This window comes from Pecten maximus, chromosome 19, assembly GCF_902652985.1.
Source record: "Pecten maximus chromosome 19, xPecMax1.1, whole genome shotgun sequence".
NCBI classification, from domain to species: domain Eukaryota; kingdom Metazoa; phylum Mollusca; class Bivalvia; order Pectinida; family Pectinidae; genus Pecten; species Pecten maximus.
Window position 1 is genome coordinate 28,305,502 of NC_047033.1, and position 18,974 is coordinate 28,324,475.

General features: G+C 35.6%; 1 protein-coding gene across 1 annotated transcript; it reads right to left on the reverse strand.

The window, feature by feature from the left end:
* Window positions 1-1,591: 1,591 nt before the first annotated feature.
* LOC117317718 (caspase-7-like) lies at window positions 1,592-18,945 on the reverse strand. The gene is made up of 5 exons (XM_033872610.1): window positions 18,742-18,945; window positions 17,186-17,485; window positions 15,303-15,499; window positions 9,188-9,311; window positions 1,592-3,264 (listed from the first exon to the last, which is right to left on the reverse strand). The coding sequence occupies exons 2-5, from the start codon at window positions 17,331-17,333 to the stop codon at window positions 3,005-3,007; spliced, it is 729 nt and encodes a 242-aa protein (XP_033728501.1). The 5' UTR covers window positions 17,334-17,485; window positions 18,742-18,945; the 3' UTR covers window positions 1,592-3,004.
* Between the last annotated feature and the right edge of the window lie 29 nt (window positions 18,946-18,974).

Consider the following 18,974-nt stretch of genomic DNA (forward strand, 5'->3'; position numbering starts at 1 on the left):
TATAGAACATTGATAAAATCGTATAAAATCATCGTTGTTAGTGGATAGGATAATGATAAAATGGTACAAAGTTGTAAAAGTTAACAATACAATAGGCCCATGGGCCTTAACTGTCATCTGAGTTTTAATTTAATTGACCGTTTTTTGGTCCCACCCATCAGCCCAAAACATGTGCATAACATCAAGCTGTCATCCAATGCTGATAATGTTAACAAAGTTAGAATGAATTCAAATAGAAATCAAACAAATGATTGTCAAAACTTGATTTCCCTATATAAACTATAGTAAAGTTTACAGAAGAGAAGAAGATTTTTGAAATTCTAGTCAATTCAACCCTTTTTGGCCTCGTCCCTCAGGCCCCAGGGGGGTCAGGACCATATATTTCACAGTTTTTGTTGAACTTTGGCCATGTAAGCTGATCCCTGCTAAATTTCATTGAATTTGGTTAAGTGGTTTTGGAGAAGAAGTTGAAAATGTAAATTGTTTAAGGACAGATGACAGACAAAAGGCGGTTGGAAAAAGTCACTTGACTTTGTCTCAGCTGACCTAAAAATCGTACAAAATTGTACAAAATCGTCATTGTACATATTTAGGTATATAGGACAAGAGGCCCAGAGGGCCTGTATCGCTCACCTGGATTTCATGAGATATGAAACAAGAATGATGATTAAGTATATCTGTCGCTGGTATTGCTATGTCAATATATCATAGGCATTTTATATGGGTACGTGAGGTTTTTATGCCAAAAAATGCATTAATCCATGAAATAAAATTGACTTTTGGCACAACCCCATATGGATGCTACCACACAAATGTGAGTGATATCCATTGCTTAGTTTCAGAAAAGAAGTTGTTTAAACCAATTGACCCCTTTTGACCCCGCCCTCTGCACCCCGGGGGGAGTGGGGGCCAGTTCCTTCCTTTATAAAATTTTGAATCCCTACCCTAAAGGATGCTACCAGGCAAATATGAGCGATATCCCTTGCTTAGTTTCAGAGAAGAAGTTGTTCATATCAATTCAGCCAAATTGACCCCTCATGGCCCCGCCCCTCAGGCCCCCGGGGGGTCAGTCTCACCATTTGTACAATTTTGAATCCCCACCCAATAGTGATGCTACCAGGCAAATATGAGCAATATCCATCGCTCGGTTTCAGAGAAGAAGTCGTTTATATCAATATAGCCCAATTGACCACATTTGGCCCTGCCCCTCAGGCCCCAGGGAGGTCGGCCCCACCATTTGTACAATTTTTAATCCCAACCCCAAAGGGATGCTCACAGTCAAATATGAGCAATATTTATTGCTTGGTTTCAGTGGAGAAGTTGTTCATATCAATTAAGCCAAATTGACCCCTCTTGGCCCCGCCCCTCAGGCCCCCTGGGGGTCAGCCTCACCATTTGTATAATTTTGAATCCCCACCCAATAGTGATGCTACCAGGCAAATATTGCAATATCCATTGCTTGGTTTCAGAGAAGAAGTCGCTTATATCAACATAGCCCAATTGACCACATTTGGCCCCGCCCCTCAGGCCCCTGGGGGTTAGCTCCATCATTTGTACAATTTTTAATCCCCACTCCATAGTGATGCTACCAGGCAAATATGAGCGATATCCATTGCTTGATTTCAGAGAAGAAGTCGTTTATATTAAGAGAGCCAAATTGACCCCTTTTGGCCCCGCCCCTCAGACCCCTTGGAGTAATTTTTACAAAGATATCACAACTAATTAATCATTAAGATGAAAGAAAAAACCATCTTAAAATTATTTCTGGATGTAAATTATTTCAAAATATGCATGTCATGATCATATACATTTATGCACTTTGTATTCTCAATACTTGACAGGGAGATCTTTGTTGATAAAGTATTGTCACATTAAAATGTCCATATTGTACAGAGGAGGGAGATCTTTGTTAATAAAGTGTTGTCATACTGAAATGTCCATATTGTATAGAGGAGGGAGATCTTTTAACATAAACATCCCTTCTGGCTGACAACCTTGGATTATAAATATTTCTATGGAGTGATGAACAGACTGGATTGTGCTTAAAAAAATCTACATTTAAGTAAATATATTATACACTTATAATTTTACATGATATACCTGTAAACTGTGTTAGAGTTAAACTTAGGCGACACATAATTGTAAATTTGATCATATGAGAAAAATGCACATTTAAAAATACATATATGATATACATCTGGTATAAATAATCTACTTTACAACCACTCAACTGCCGACAAAAAGAAGATAAGATATATACAAGATTGTGGTTGAGTTGAAGCAGTGGTGTTTTTGCTAAATTATTTAGAATCACATGAAATCTACCACAACGAGACTGGAATAATAGTCCCCAGAGAAATTCAAATTTAAAAACACTTCCTGATCCATGATAGAACAAACAAAGAAATTTGGTGGTAAAAGCTTTGCTTAATATCAAATGCAGAGATGTCAGTAACTCAAAAGGGAGCTAAATCTCCAGAATCACACTTCAAAAAATTACTTACATTGTAGGGTTTCCATGACAATGTGCCCAATATTGGTATTGATGAGGACTTCAACGGATGATTTCAAGATAATATATATGCCTCAAATTATCAACCAAGCAAAATTTCTAAACCTTCGTAAAGTTAATACAAAAATAGACCTATCAAAGTTGTTATAAAGTATATATTGTCTCCATGATGTTAAAATGTTAACTTGACTCCATGAGAAAACAATTTAAAAGGAAAGTCTGTATGTCATGTGACATTTAATAGTCATGTGACATTTAATAGGCATGTGACATTAAATAGTCATGTGACATTAAATAGTCATGTGACATTAAATAGTCATGTGACATTAAATAGTCATGTGACATTAAATAGTCATGTGACATTAAATAGTCATGTGACATATTGTTTATTCACCAGATCATTATGTTACTCTCACCAACAAAGAGCAGATAACTCTGTACTAAGACGGACTCCCAGATAAAAGATCTGACAGATGTAAGAGTCTTACACATTCACTTTTTCATGAAATCAGCCAGAAAAAGATCTTTGGTCAGCTGACTTGTCGTAAGTGGTAAAAGATCCACAGGTGGTTTAATGTTGTCTTTAAATTCTGCCTGTTGGATCTGAGAATTGATTCTGATCACCATCTTTTGTATCTCGATACTGGAACTAGGTTTTAATTCTTTTAGTTGACAACACAACAATTTAACAAACCTGGACATCACATTTTGTTCATCTGTGTTATTCACCGGAACTTCATTCCAAATTTCTCCTGAAATGAATTCAATCAATACGATGATTTCCAGTTGTACACATTTTTGTTCAGTAAAGTATACAAATGTTAGTGAAACAAAGAGGTGAGATCTCATATTTCTATTTAATGTATTATTCTTTTATAACACGTTTCCTTTTCAGCACTGGGTCACAAACAAACCTTAAATTACTTATTTCAAAAATGATTGCTCATCTTTCAGTGATATCTGGTTGAAATGGCTTATTACCCAATCCCTCTGTCCCTAGGCATTGAACCAACCTCATTTATATCTATTCTGATTCACAAATGACGTTTCACACCAAATTATCAGCTTTTGAGCAGATTTTTGAAAGAGATAGTTTGCGCTCAGAGCTCAATGACAAAGCACAATCACTATAGATTATCTTGACCCTTCGATCAGATTACTTAACTCATTTCCTATTCAATATCACACTAAATTTCCCAAGTAATGTCATATTCCTGTTAATAACACATTTCCCTTGTAATGTCATATTCCTGTTAATAACACATTTCCCATGTAATGTCATTCCTGTTTATAACACATTTCCTATGTAATGTCATATTCCTGTTTATAACAAATTTCCCATGCAATGTCATATTCCTGTTTATAACACATTCCCTATGTAATGTAATATTCCTGTTTATAACAAATTTTACTTTATGATGTCGTATTCCTGTTTATAACACATTTCCTATGTAATGTCATTCCTGTTTATAACACATTCCCTATGTAATGTAATATTCCTGTATATAACACATTCCCTATGTAATGTAATATTCCTGTATATAACACATTCCCTATGTAATGTAATATTCCTGTATATAACACATTCCCTATGTAATGTCATTCCTGTTTATAACACATTCCCTATGTAATGTAATATTCCTGTATATAACACATTCCCTATGTAATGTCATTCCTGTTTATAACACATTCCCTATGTAATGTCATTCCTGTTTATAACACATTCCCTATGTAATGTAATATTCCTGTATATAACACATTCCCAATGTAATGTAATATTCCTGTTTATAACACATCTCCATGTAATGTCATATTCCTGCTTATAACACATTTCCAATGTAATGTCATATTCCTGTTAATAACACATTCCCTATGTAATGTCATTCCTGTTTATAACACATTCCCTATGTAATGTCATTCCTGTTTATAACACATTCCCTATGTAATGTAATATTCCTGTATATAACACATTCCCAATGTAATGTAATATTCCTGTTTATAACACATTCCCTATGTAATGTAATATTCCTGTTTATAACACATTTCCCTTTAAATGTCATATTCCTGTTAATAACACATTTCCCATGTTATGTCATATTCCTGTTTATAACAAATTTTACTTTATGATGTTGTATTCCTGTTTATAACACATTCCCTATGTAATGTAATATTCCTGTATATAACACATTCCCTATGTAATGTAATATTCCTGTATATAACACATTCCCTATGTAATGTCATTCCTGTTTATAACACATTCCCTATGTAATGTAATATTCCTGTATATAACACATTCCCTATGTAATGTCATTCCTGTTTATAACACATTCCCTATGTAATGTCATTCCTGTTTATAACACATTCCCTATGTAATGTAATATTCCTGTATATAACACATTCCCAATGTAATGTAATATTCCTGTTTATAACACATCTCCATGTAATGTCATATTCCTGCTTATAACACATTTCCAATGTAATGTCATATTCCTGTTTATAACACATTCCCTATGTAATGTCATTCCTGTTTATAACACATTCCCTATGTAATGTCATTCCTGTTTATAACACATTCCCTATGTAATGTAATATTCCTGTATATAACACATTCCCTATGTAATGTAATATTCCTGTTTATAACACATTCCCTATGTAATGTAATATTCCTGTTTATAACACATTTCCCTTTAAATGTCATATTCCTGTTAATAACACATTTCCCATGTTATGTCATATTCCTGTTTATAACAAATTTTACTTTATGATGTTGTATTCCTGTTTATAACACATTTCCTATGTAATGTCATATTCCTGTTTATAACACATTCCCTATGTAATGTAATATTCCTGTTTATAACAAATTTTACTTTATGATGTCGTATTCCTGTTTATAACACATTTCCTATGTAATGTCATTCCTGTTTATAACACATTCCCTATGTAATGTAATATTCCTGTTTATAACACATTTCCCTTGTAATGTCATATTCCTGTTAATAACACATTTCCCATGTAATGTCATTCCTGTTTATAACACATTTCCTATGTAATGTCATATTCCTGTTTATAACAAATTTCCCATGCAATGTCATATTCCTGTTTATAACACATTCCCTATGTAATGTAATATTCCTGTTTATAACAAATTTTACTTTATGATGTCGTATTCCTGTTTATAACACATTTCCTATGTAATATCATTCCTGTTTATAACACATTCCCTATGTAATGTAATATTCCTGTATATAACACATTCCCTATGTAATGTAATATTCCTGTATATAACACATTCCCTATGTAATGTAATATTCCTGTATATAACACATTCCCTATGTAATGTCATTCCTGTTTATAACACATTCCCTATGTAATGTAATATTCCTGTATATAACACATTCCCTATGTAATGTCATTCCTGTTTATAACACATTCCCTATGTAATGTCATTCCTGTTTATAACACATTCCCTATGTAATGTCATTCCTGTTTATAACACATTCCCTATGTAATGTAATATTCCTGTATATAACACATTCCCAATGTAATGTAATATTCCTGTTTATAACACATTCCCTATGTAATGTAATATTCCTGTTTATAACACATTTCCCTTTAAATGTCATATTCCTGTTAATAACACATTTCCCATGTTATGTCATATTCCTGTTTATAACAAATTTTACTTTATGATGTTGTATTCCTGTTTATAACACATTTCCTATGTAATGTCATATTCCTGTTTATAACACATTCCCTATGTAATGTAATATTCCTGTTTATAACAAATTTTACTTTATGATGTCGTATTCCTGTTTATAACACATTTCCTATGTAATGTCATTCCTGTTTATAACACATTCCCTATGTAATGTAATATTCCTGTATATAACACATTCCCTATGTAATGTAATATTCCTGTTTATAACACATTCCCTATGTAATGTAATATTCCGGTTTATAACACATTTCCCTTTAAATGTCATATTCCTGTTAATAACACATTTCCCATGTTATGTCATATTCCTGTTTAAAACAAATTTTACTTTATGATGTCGTATTCCTGTTTATAACACATTTCCTATGTAATGTCATATTCCTGTTTATAACACATTCCCTATGTAATGTAATATTCCTGTTTATAACCAATTTTACTTTATGAAGTCGTATTCCTGTTTATAACACATTTCCTATGTAATGTCATTCCTGTTTATAACACATTCCCTATGTAATGTAATATTCCTGTTTATAACACATTTCCTATGTAATGTCATATTCCTGTTTATTACACATCTCCATTTAATGTCATATTCCTGTTTATAGCACATCTCCATTTAATGTCATATTCCTGTTAATAACAAATTTCCCATGTAATGTCATATTCCTGTTTATAACACATTCCCCATGCAATGTCATATTCCTGTTTATAACACATCTCCATGTAATGTCATATTCCTGTTTATAACACATTCCCTATATAATGTCATATTCCTGCTTATAACACATTCCCTATGTAATGTAATATTCCTGTTTAAAACAAATTTTACTTTATGATGTCGTATTCCTGTTTATAACACATTTCCTATGTAATGTCATTCCTGTTTATAACACATTCCCTATGTAATGTAATATTCCTGTTTATAACACATTTCCTATGTAATGTAATATTCCTGTTTATTACACATCTCCATGTAATGTCATATTCCTGTTTATAACACATTCCCTATGTAATGTAATATTCCTGTTTATTACACATCTCCATGTAATGTCATATTCCTGATTATAACACATTTCCCTTGTAATGTCATATTCCTGTTTATAACACATTTCCCATGTAATGTCATATTCCTGTTTATAACACATTCCCTATGTAATGTAATATTCCTGTTTATAACAAATTTCCCATGTAATGTCATATTCCTGATTATAACACATTCCCCATGCAATGTCATATTCCTGTTTATAACACATCTCCATGTAATGTCATATTCCTGCTTATAACACATTTCCAATGTAATGTCGTATTCCTGTTTATAACACATTCCCTATGTAATGTAATATTCCTGTTTATTACACATTCCCTATGTAATGTAATATTCCTGTTTAAAACAAATTTTACTTTATGATGTCGTATTCCTGTTTATAACACATTTCCTATTTAATGTCATTCCTGTTTATAACACATTCCCTATGTAATGTAATATTCCTGTTTATAACACATTTCCTATGTAATGTCATATTCCTGATTATTACACATTCCCTATGTAATGTCATATTCCTGTTTATAACACATTCCCTATGTAATGTCATATTCCTGTTTATTACACATCTCCATTTAATGTCATATTCCTGTTTATAGCACATCTCCATTTAATGCCATATTCCTGTTAATAACAAATTTCCCATGTAATGTCATATTCCTGTTTATAACACATTCCCCATGCAATGTCATATTCCTGTTTATAACACATCTCCATGTAATGTCATATTCCTGTTGATAACACATTTCCCATGTAATGTCATATTCCTGTTTATAACACATTCCCTATGTAATGTCGTATTCCTGTTTATAACACATTTCCAATGTAATGTCATTCCTGTTTATAACACATTCCCTATGTAATGTAATATTCCTGTTTATAACACATTTCCCATGTAATGTCATATTCCTGTTTATAACACATTCCCGATGTAATGTCATATTCCTGTTTATTACACATCTCCATGTAATGTCATATTCCTGTTTATAACACATTTCCCATGTAATGTCATATTCCTGTTTATAATACATTCCCGATGTAATGTCATATTCCTGTTTATTACACATCTCCATGTAATGTCATATTCCTGTTTATAACACATTCCCTATGTAATGTAATATTCCTGTTTATAACACATTCCCTATGTAATGTCATATTCCTGTTTATAACACATTCCCTATGTAATGTCATATTCCTGTTTATAACACATTTCCCTTGTAATGTCATATTCCTGTTTATAACACATTCCCTATGTAATGTCATATTCCTGTTTATAACACATTTCCCTTGTAATGTCATATTCCTGTTTATTACACATCTCCATGTAATGTCATATTCCTGTTTATAACACATTCCCTATGTAATGTAATATTCCTGTTTATAACACATTTTCCATGTAATATCATGTTTTTGCTCTGTCGGTCAAGCATGAAATATAATCAGGTGTAGAGATTCTATAGTGTAAATATCAATGTCATAGGATCAATGATCATGTGAAAAAATACACATCAAGTTTTCAGGGAAATGACTCTAAAGCTGAATAAATGAATTTAAACAAGAGGCTCATTGGCCCTTAAATGATCATCTGACTTACTAGGGGTCAGTCAGGTCCAACATGTGCATAACCATCAAACTGTCATCACATACCGATAATTCTTTGACCAAGTTTGAATTGTTTTCAATATCAATCCAACAAATGATGCTCAAACAAGCAAATTTGTGGAATTTATATTCCCCGCTTTCCTGACATATAACACCATTGCCTTGGTGCCTTGACGATTATCACCTGTTATATTAAGAAGACAATTAAATTGTCTATTGTTATAGACAAAAAAGAGGAAAGACAAAGGATTACACATCATATTTAATAATTCTTAGTCATAGGAGTTCTAAAAATATTCTTGAACCTTACACTTACCTGCAAGTGCTGAGGAAAAATAGACAAAAATATCTGCTTGTATGGGAATCCTGATCCACCCAACCTCTGCGTCTGTACCACCAAATTGTCCACTTCTTGGTGTTGGAGGGTTGGTTGTCTCAGCCTAGAAAAAAATGATTTCCTGATTTAGAAATGTCCATTCCTCGCAATACATGGCCTGATTTAAGTAATCTACTTTGATGACCTGATTGGTAAACTATTCCCTTTGTTGGTGACCTACTTTGATGACCTGATTGGTAAACTGTTTATTACCTTCGTTGGTGACCTACTTTGATGACTGACTTTGATGACCTGATTGGTAAACTATTTATTACCCTCGTTGGTGACCTACTTTGATGACCTACTTTGATGACCTACTTTGATGACTTACTTTGATGACTGACTTTGATGACCTGATTGGTAAACTATTTATTACCCTCGTTGGTGACCTACTTTGATGACCTACTTTGATGACCTTCGTTGGTGATCTACCTTTGACGGATAGTTTTCATTACTCCTTCCTATAACCATTTTGTGGGAAATCCACACACAAAATGTAATTTCAATACCGACTTAAAAACCTTTTAATGACTTTGTCAGAAACATCTCATTTAAGGGTTTTAATTTAAACAGTGAAATGAATAAAGATCTGATGTATATCACTGGTATATCATAACTAGAACACTGACATGTCAGTAAGGGCTCTGCCTTGTAGCAATTTATCCCCCAGAATCAACAAAAAGACATCTGCCTGAAAGACATATAGCTGAATTGGACATTTGACATTTTGACGTCAAAAACGATTGCAAGAAAGGAAAATATACATTTCATATTTGCTATGATGTGACTCTTGTTTCCTTCAACCTCCATATTTACTGGGCTAACAGATAATACTGGTGCAATCTTCATTTGTTAATTTTGAGTTGTTTTATTCCAAGTGCCAGGGTAATAGTCAGCGATCCACTTTGTCTTTGACTTTTGGACCCAAATGACCTTGACCTTTAATCCAATGAGGGGCTGTGATAGCTCAGTTAATCAGTGAAAAGATACAAAATAGGGCCTTGACCTTCGAACCAGTGATCTTAACATTAAGTCAGCTAGTTTACTCTTTATTTCATTCTGACCAACTTTGCTTCATATTGTCATAACAAAATGTTCATCAATGGAATGATACAAAATTTGACCTTTGTTCAGTTGACTCTTTGTTTAATCCTGACCATCATTGCTTCAAAGAGTCATGACAAAATGTTCATCAGTGAAAAGATAACAAAAGTTGACATTGACATCTGACCCAATGACATGGACCTTTGTTCAATTGACTCCTTGTTTAATTCTGAACATTTTTGCTTCATCATGTCATAACACATGAGACCCAGATATTAGGTCTCATTTGCCAAATGATGCTCTAGATCAAATTTCATCAAAATCCATTTAACCATTCGGGAATAGTAGCAATTCAAATGATTTACCTCAATTCTCCCTATTAGGCCCTGACCAAACTACTAATCCTGACAACAAGGAAATTCTGTTTTGTTTTCCTATTTGATTATTAGATCTATAATCTGTTCCATTTAGAGAACCACAACCCAACCAGAACATTCTGGACTACACTGGTACACAACTTATATAGTGTATACCATACCTCATGTTCCACGAACCAGTGACAGCTTTAACAATGGCTACCAAATGGCTAGTTAAGATAGCCACTACATGTAGTTGCCTTTTTTCTTTTCCTTATGAATCTCAAACCTGACCAAACACAACTATAAGGACCACAAGGATCCTAATAATCCTGACACTGGGCAAGAATCAGCTATGTTCTACACTCATTTAGTCTCCAAATGAAGAGAAGGAGCCGACAAAAGAGGCTGACCTAAGGGAGTAACATCAGGGGTCGAAATCAGGCCAATATCAGGGGTCATCAAAAGGGGCTATCATTATAAAGGAGCCAATATAAACAGACAACATCAGGGGCCCACATAAGGGGTTAACATAAGGGGCCCACATAAGGGGTTAACATAAGGGGCCCACATAAGGGGTTGACATTAAAGTGCCCAACAAAAGAAACTCAAAGAGTCAGATACTGCCAGAAAGATATAACTTAAGGATGGACACACCATGGACTACAACAAACAACTTAAGGATGGACACACCATGGATTACAAAGGACAACTTAAGGATGGACACACCATGGATTACAAAGGACAACTTAAGGATGGACACACCATGGATTACAAAGGACAACTTAAGGATGGACACACCATGGATTACAAAGGACAACTTAAGGACGGACACACCATGGATTACAACAAACAACTTAAGGATGGACACACCATGGATTACAACAAACAACTTAAGGATGGACACACCATGGATTACAACAAACAACTTAAGGATGGACACACCATGGATTACAAAGGACAACTTAAGGTGGACACACCATGGACTACAACAAACAACTTAAGGATGGACACACCATGGATTACAAAGGACAACTTAAGGACGGACACACCATGGATTACAAAGGACAACTTAAGGTGGACACACCATGGATCACAAAGAACAACTTAAGGACGGACACACCATGGACTACAAAGGACAACTTAAGGATGGACACACCATGGACTACAAAGGGCAAGGATGGACACCATGGACTACAAAGGACAACATAAGGATGGACACACCATGGACTACAAAGGACAACTGAAGGATGGACACACCATGGACTACAAAGGACAACTTAAGGTGGACACACCATGGACTAAAAAGAGCAACTTAAGGACGGACACACTACAAAGGACAACTTAAGGACGGACACACTACAAAGGACAACTTAAGGACGGACACACCATGGACTACAAAGGACAACTTAAGGACGGACACACCATGGACTACAAAGAACAAGGATGGACACACCATGGATTACAAAGAACAACTTAAGGACGGACACACCATGGACTACAAAGGACAACTTAAGGACGGACACACTACAAAGGACAACTTAAGGATGGACACACCATGGACTACAAAGGACAACTTAAGGACGGACACACCATGGACTACAAAGAACAACTTAAGGATGGACACACCTTGGACTACAAAGGGCAACTTAAGGATGGACACACCATGGACTACAAAGGACAACTTTAGGATGGACACACCTCAAGCTACAAAGGGCAACTTAAGGATGGACACACCTCAAACTACAAAGGACAACTTAAGGTGGACACACCATGGATTACAAAGGACAACATAAGGATGGACACAAAGGACAACTTAAGGTGGACACACCATGGACTACAAAGGACAAGGATGGACAAACCATGGACTACTAAGGACAACTTAACTCTTTACCACTCAGACTTTCTTTGCAACAATGTATACATTTACTACTGCAGCGAACATTGTTGCTAGGTAACATACACTCAACACATGTAACAGTTTGATGTTGACATTTCCTCAGGCATTTTAAGATTTTAGTTAAATTTTTCACTTAATGAATTCAAATTATTCTCCTGAACATATTTTTAATGTAAAGGTATTAAATGTATACATTTTTGCAACCATCAAGACTTCATCTTCAAGATGGTATAAATTTCATGCTTGTTTTGTTTCATTTTCAGGCAAATTTCTCAATTGAAATTTGAATTTAGAAATACTATACCTATTTACACAAAGTGATCTGTTTTATCATTGTTTGTACTTTTATATTCTACATATTTGTTCGTATTTTCAACAATTTTTGTTATGATATCCGGCTTAAACAAAAGATCAAAGTAATCTTTAGCTGTCGCTGTATCTTTGTCAAAATTTTGTGGCAAAACGGGGCCTGTAGATTGTGTAAACGGCTGCACAATAACATCATGCAAATCACTGTACCACTCATCGTCGTTGAAGATAGTGCGCTCATCACTGTCCGATTCCCCGCCTGATTCCTCGTCTGAACTGTATTGATTCGGAATTTCGACGTCCGATTCCCTATCATCATCTTCAGAATCATTATCACCCGAAAATCCTTCGAATTCATCGATGTCCGAGTTAAATACATCGTCAAGAATAATCTGCGTCTCCATTTTCTTTCACATTCTGTTTACTTTCGTTTTCGGTAGAAAATAAGAATAACAGCACGTTTCAGTGACGTGTCAGCGTTCTAATTTTATTGACCAATCAGTATGCAACACGTCTCACACAGTTTTGACAGTGACGCAGTTTTGGGGCCCCAGCAACACACTCTTAAAATAGCATGTCGCTCTGAGACGCTTCTGAGGAAATCCCGACATGGCGTTCGTGAGCGCTTCTGAGGAAACGAAGCCATAGAGTCGGACGGCGCTTACGCGGAAATAAAGATAGGGCGTCAGATGGCACTTACGCGTGGTAAAGAGTTAAGGATGGACACACCATGGACTACAAAGGACAAGGACGGACACACCATGGACTACAAAGGACAACTTAAGGACGGACACACCATGGACTACAAAGGACAAGGATGGACACACCATGGACTACAAAGAACAACTTAAGGATGGACACACCATGGACTACAAAGGACAACTTAAGGACGGACACACCATGGACTAAAAAGGACAACTTAAGGATGAACACACCATGGACTACAAAGGACAACTTTAGGATGAACACACCATGGAATACAAAGGACAACTTAAGGATGGACTCACCACAAACTACAAAGGACAACTTGAGGATGGACACACCTCAAACTACAAAGGACAACTTAAGGATGGACACACCTCAAACTACAAAGAACAACTTTAGGATGGACACACCTCAAACTACAAAGGGCAACTTAAGGATAGGCACACCATGGACTACAAAGGACAACTTAAGGATGGACACACCATGGACTACAAAGGACAACTTAAGGATGGACACCATGGACTACAAAGGACAACTGAAGGATGGACACACCATGGACTACAAAGGACAACTTAAGGACGGACACACCATGGACTACAAAGGACAACTTAAGGATGGACACACCATGGATTACAAAGGACAACTTAAGGATGGACACACTATGGACTACAAAGGACAACTTAAGGATGGACACACCATGGACTTCTAAGGACAACTTAAGGATGGACACAAAGGACAACTTAATGATGGACACACCATGGACTACAAAGAACAACTTAAGGATGGACACACCATGGATTACAAAGGACAACTTAAGGATGGACACACCATGGATTACAAAGGGCAACTTAAGGATGAACACACCATGGAATACAAAGGACAACTTAAGGATGGACTCACCACAAACTACAAAGGACAACTTGAGGATGGACACACCTCAAACTACAAAGGACAACTTGAGGATGGACACACCTCAAACTACAAAGGACAACTTAAGGATGGACACACCTCAAACTACAAAGAACAACTTTAGGATGGACACACCTCAAACTACAAAGGGCAACTTAAGGATAGGCACACCATGGACTACAAAGGACAACTTAAGGATGGACACACCATGGACTACAAAGGACAACTTAAGGATGGACACCATGGACTACAAAGGACAACTGAAGGATGGACACACCATGGACTACAAAGGACAACTTAAGGACGGACACACAATGGACTACAAAGGACAACTTAAGGAAGGACACACCATGGATCACAAAGGACAACTTAAGGACGGACACACTTCAAAGGACAACTTAAGGATGGACACACCATGGACTACAAAGGACAACTTAAGGACGGACACACCATGGATCACAAAGGACAACATAAGGAAGGACACACCATGGACTACAAAGGACAACTTAAGGTGGACACACCATGGATCACAAAGGACAACATAAGGAAGGACACACCATGGACTTCAAAGGACAACATAAGGATGGACACAAAGAACAACTTAAGGATGGACACACCTTGGACTACAAAGGACAAATTAAGGATGGACAAACCATAGACTAAAAAGGGCAATTTAATTAAGGATTTTGAGTTTTGAATTTCTGTTCATATATTTTACTCGTTATTTTGAGAAATTGGATTTTTTAAATCTGTATCTGTTATTTGTTTTTTGGCCCTAAGGATAATTCCCATTTTGCAATACACACGTACCTGTACTATAGGACCTACTTACCTGAACAAAGAACATTTTTGGTTTCATTACCAAAGATTTACAATTTTCTCCATTGAAGTGTTTCACCACATCAGCAAATTCCATTTTCTGAATTTCTTTTTTTTTTTCACGTCCAAGATAAACATACTCAGACCCACCAAATCCGAGAAATACACAGAGGAACGCTCCAACTTTGGGACAGGTGCTAATGGCTTGAGCTTCAAAACAGACAAAGTTTTCTCATTAAACTTAAAGTATGTTTCTAGTTATTTTCTATCATTCTCTTATATACATAAATCTTTCGTAATTAGAAGAAATAATTGGTCAAAGGCCACAATCGGTTCTCGACAGGAAAAATGTTTCTTACGATTTATTCTGAATTTATTTGCCACCGACTTTGCTTTGCACATTTTTTTATATACACACGGCCCCTGTCTATATCATATAGTATACACACGGCCCCTGTCTATATATTATACAGTATACACAGCCCCTGTCTATATCATATAGTATACACATGGCCTCTGTCTATATATTATACAGTATACACACGGCCCCTGTCTATATTATACAGTATACACATGGCCCCTGTCTATATTATACAGTATACACACGGACCCTGTCTATATTATACAGTATACACACGGACCCTGTCTATATTATACAGTATACACACTGCCCCTGTCTATATTATGAAGTATACACACTGCCCCTGTCTATATTATACAGTATACACACGGACCCTGTCTATATTATACAGTATACAAACGGCCCCTGTCTATATTATACAGTATACACACGGCCCCTGTCTATATTATACAGTATACACACTGCCCCTGTCTATATTATGAAGTATACACACTGCCCCTGTCTATATTATACAGTATACACACGGACCCTGTCTATATTATACAGTATACAAACGGCCCCTGTCTATATTATACAGTATACACACGGCCCCTGTCTATATTATACAGTATACACACTGCCCCTGTCTATATTATGAAGTATACACACGGACCCCGTCTATATTATACAGTATACACACGGACCCCGTCTATATTATACAGTATACAAACGGCCCCTGTCTATATTATACAGTATACACACGGCCCCTGTCTATATTATACAGTATACACACGGCCCCTGTCTATATTATACAGTATACACACGGCCCCTGTCTATATTATACAGTATACACACGGACCCTGTCTATATTATACAGTATACTCACGGCCCCTGTCTATATTATACAGTATACACACGGCCCCTGTCTATATTATACAGTATACACACGGCCCCTGTCTATATTATACAGTATACACACGGACCCTGTCTACATTATACAGTATACACACAGCCCCTGTCTATATTATACAGTATACACACGGCCCCTGTCTATATTATACAGTATACACACGGCCCCTGTCTATATTATACAGTATACACACGGCCCCTGTCTATATTATACAGTACACACAGCCCCTGTCTATATTATACAGTATACACACGGCCCCTGTCTATATTATACAGTATACACACTTCCCCTGTCTATATTATACAGTACACACAGCCCCTGTCTATATTATACAGTATACACACCGCCCCTGTCTATATTATACAGTATACACACGGCCCCTGTCTATATTATACAGTACACACAGCCCCTGTCTATATTATACAGTATACACACGGCCCCTGTCTATATTATACAGTATACACACGGCCCCTGTGTATATTATACAGTATACACACGGCCCCTGTGTATATTATACAGTATACACACGGCCCCTGTCTATATTATACAGTATACACACAGCCCCTGTCTATATTATACAGTACACCCTCGGCCCCTGTGTAATCAAGATCCCTATTATACAGTAAAATAAATCTGAAATACTTACCAACATCTTGTAATTCTTTTTCAAAGCACGAAATCATCATCTCATCATCTATACCAATTTCTTTGAATTTAGGTTTAAATTTTTCTTCCAAAGTTTTTTTTAGCTGCTCCAAATCATGGTCTATCCTCCATTGTGACTTTGTTTTCATGTCTTCTAAGTCATACAATAAATCTTTTACCCTCTGTCTTTGATCATGAATCACCAGAACATACAGATCTGATCCTTCTAGAATATATCTTGGAGACTTGACATTTGCTGCAGGGACTTGTGGAATACTAGTATCACCTGCCACTCATATCTCTACAAAACAAAGGTGAAGTTTCAAAAGTTTGAGCAGTATTTATACGGTACTGAATTTTTGCTTGAAACAGATCATCAGCCACTTATTTATCTTCAGTGCTCCTGAACCGCCAATGGACGTTTGATGAGATGGGCAGTTCTGTTACAGCCATATTGTTTCTAGATGACGGCAATCAAAGGAAAGGACAACATAGGAGCCGATTACTTCAGTCGGGCCTAGAAGCATCCATGGTGAAAAGTCGACAGTTCACAGGGATATATGCTTGATGCTTGCCCAAAAGTGTAAAACACTTTCGTGGAATAGGGGTATTTTATCACAAAGCATATTAGCAAAGTAAGTATTTCATGTAGTTTATTGTATTACTATAAGTATCTTATTTCGTTCTGATATTTATCGGGCAAAGATTATGACATTATCTTCAACTTGTTATAGTTGGTCATTACCATTTAGAAAAAAAAATAAAAAAAGATTTCGAACATTATACTGACCGCCGTACAGGTAAAAATGTTTACATACATTTACTGTCGCCATACGTAAGATGTGTGTTGTTTGGAAGGACAATTACCAGACATAGAGTCGTCAAGACCACCAAACATCGGGACGTCTGGTTCTCACTTTGCATATATCACATGGTGTGGATATGGAATAGAATGTTTCCCTTACTTGGTAGACAACATTCTTGCTGGCGGGGAATATCTGTAAGTTTTCTTGTGTTTTACTTCCAGTATAAATATCATCTGAGTGAGTGAAAGAGTTGTTATAAGTTGTAGAGTGTATATTGTGTATGTTTGTAGTAGATAATTAATTTATTTGTAAGTGATCATCTCTCTTGTTTATTCTTAGCCAGAGTTTCCTCTGGCCCTGACACCCCTACACCAGACATGGTGTCAGGGCCAGAGGAAACTCCTCCTCTAAGGTACCATAGTTTAGTCTCAGATGCATCAACGTTCTCCTACAATGTACAACTATTTCTAAATCAATTATCAAACAAATACCGATATGTTAATTAGAAATAGAAATATGTCAATTTGAAACACGAATATCTGCATTTAATTACAGATTATGACTAGATAAACACTTAATATTCTGAACTACATTGTACAAATGTACTTTCGGTTTCGTTTTAATTCAAATAGGAGTTTTCGTACGAAGTAGAACTGGACGACATTTATCGATCATGTTATAATTGATATTTTTCAGAGTGGTTCTGTGTGTATATTAATTTATCAACATATTCATAACATCATTACCATACCTGGTTTTTTTTCTAATCTGGGTAGCAACAACTTCTAACAACAGAACTAATCGCCGTTTATGTCACTTCTACTTCTCGGTGGCCCCTTTGCGGATTTTGTTTTAGTTTCGTATTTCTCTCTTTCTGTAGACAAGATTACATTTTATTTGATAAAAATGTAGACAAAATCTTTATATGTAATTTCATTATATTATCTTGAATCTATATTCTCATGAAATATTAAAATTTTAGAT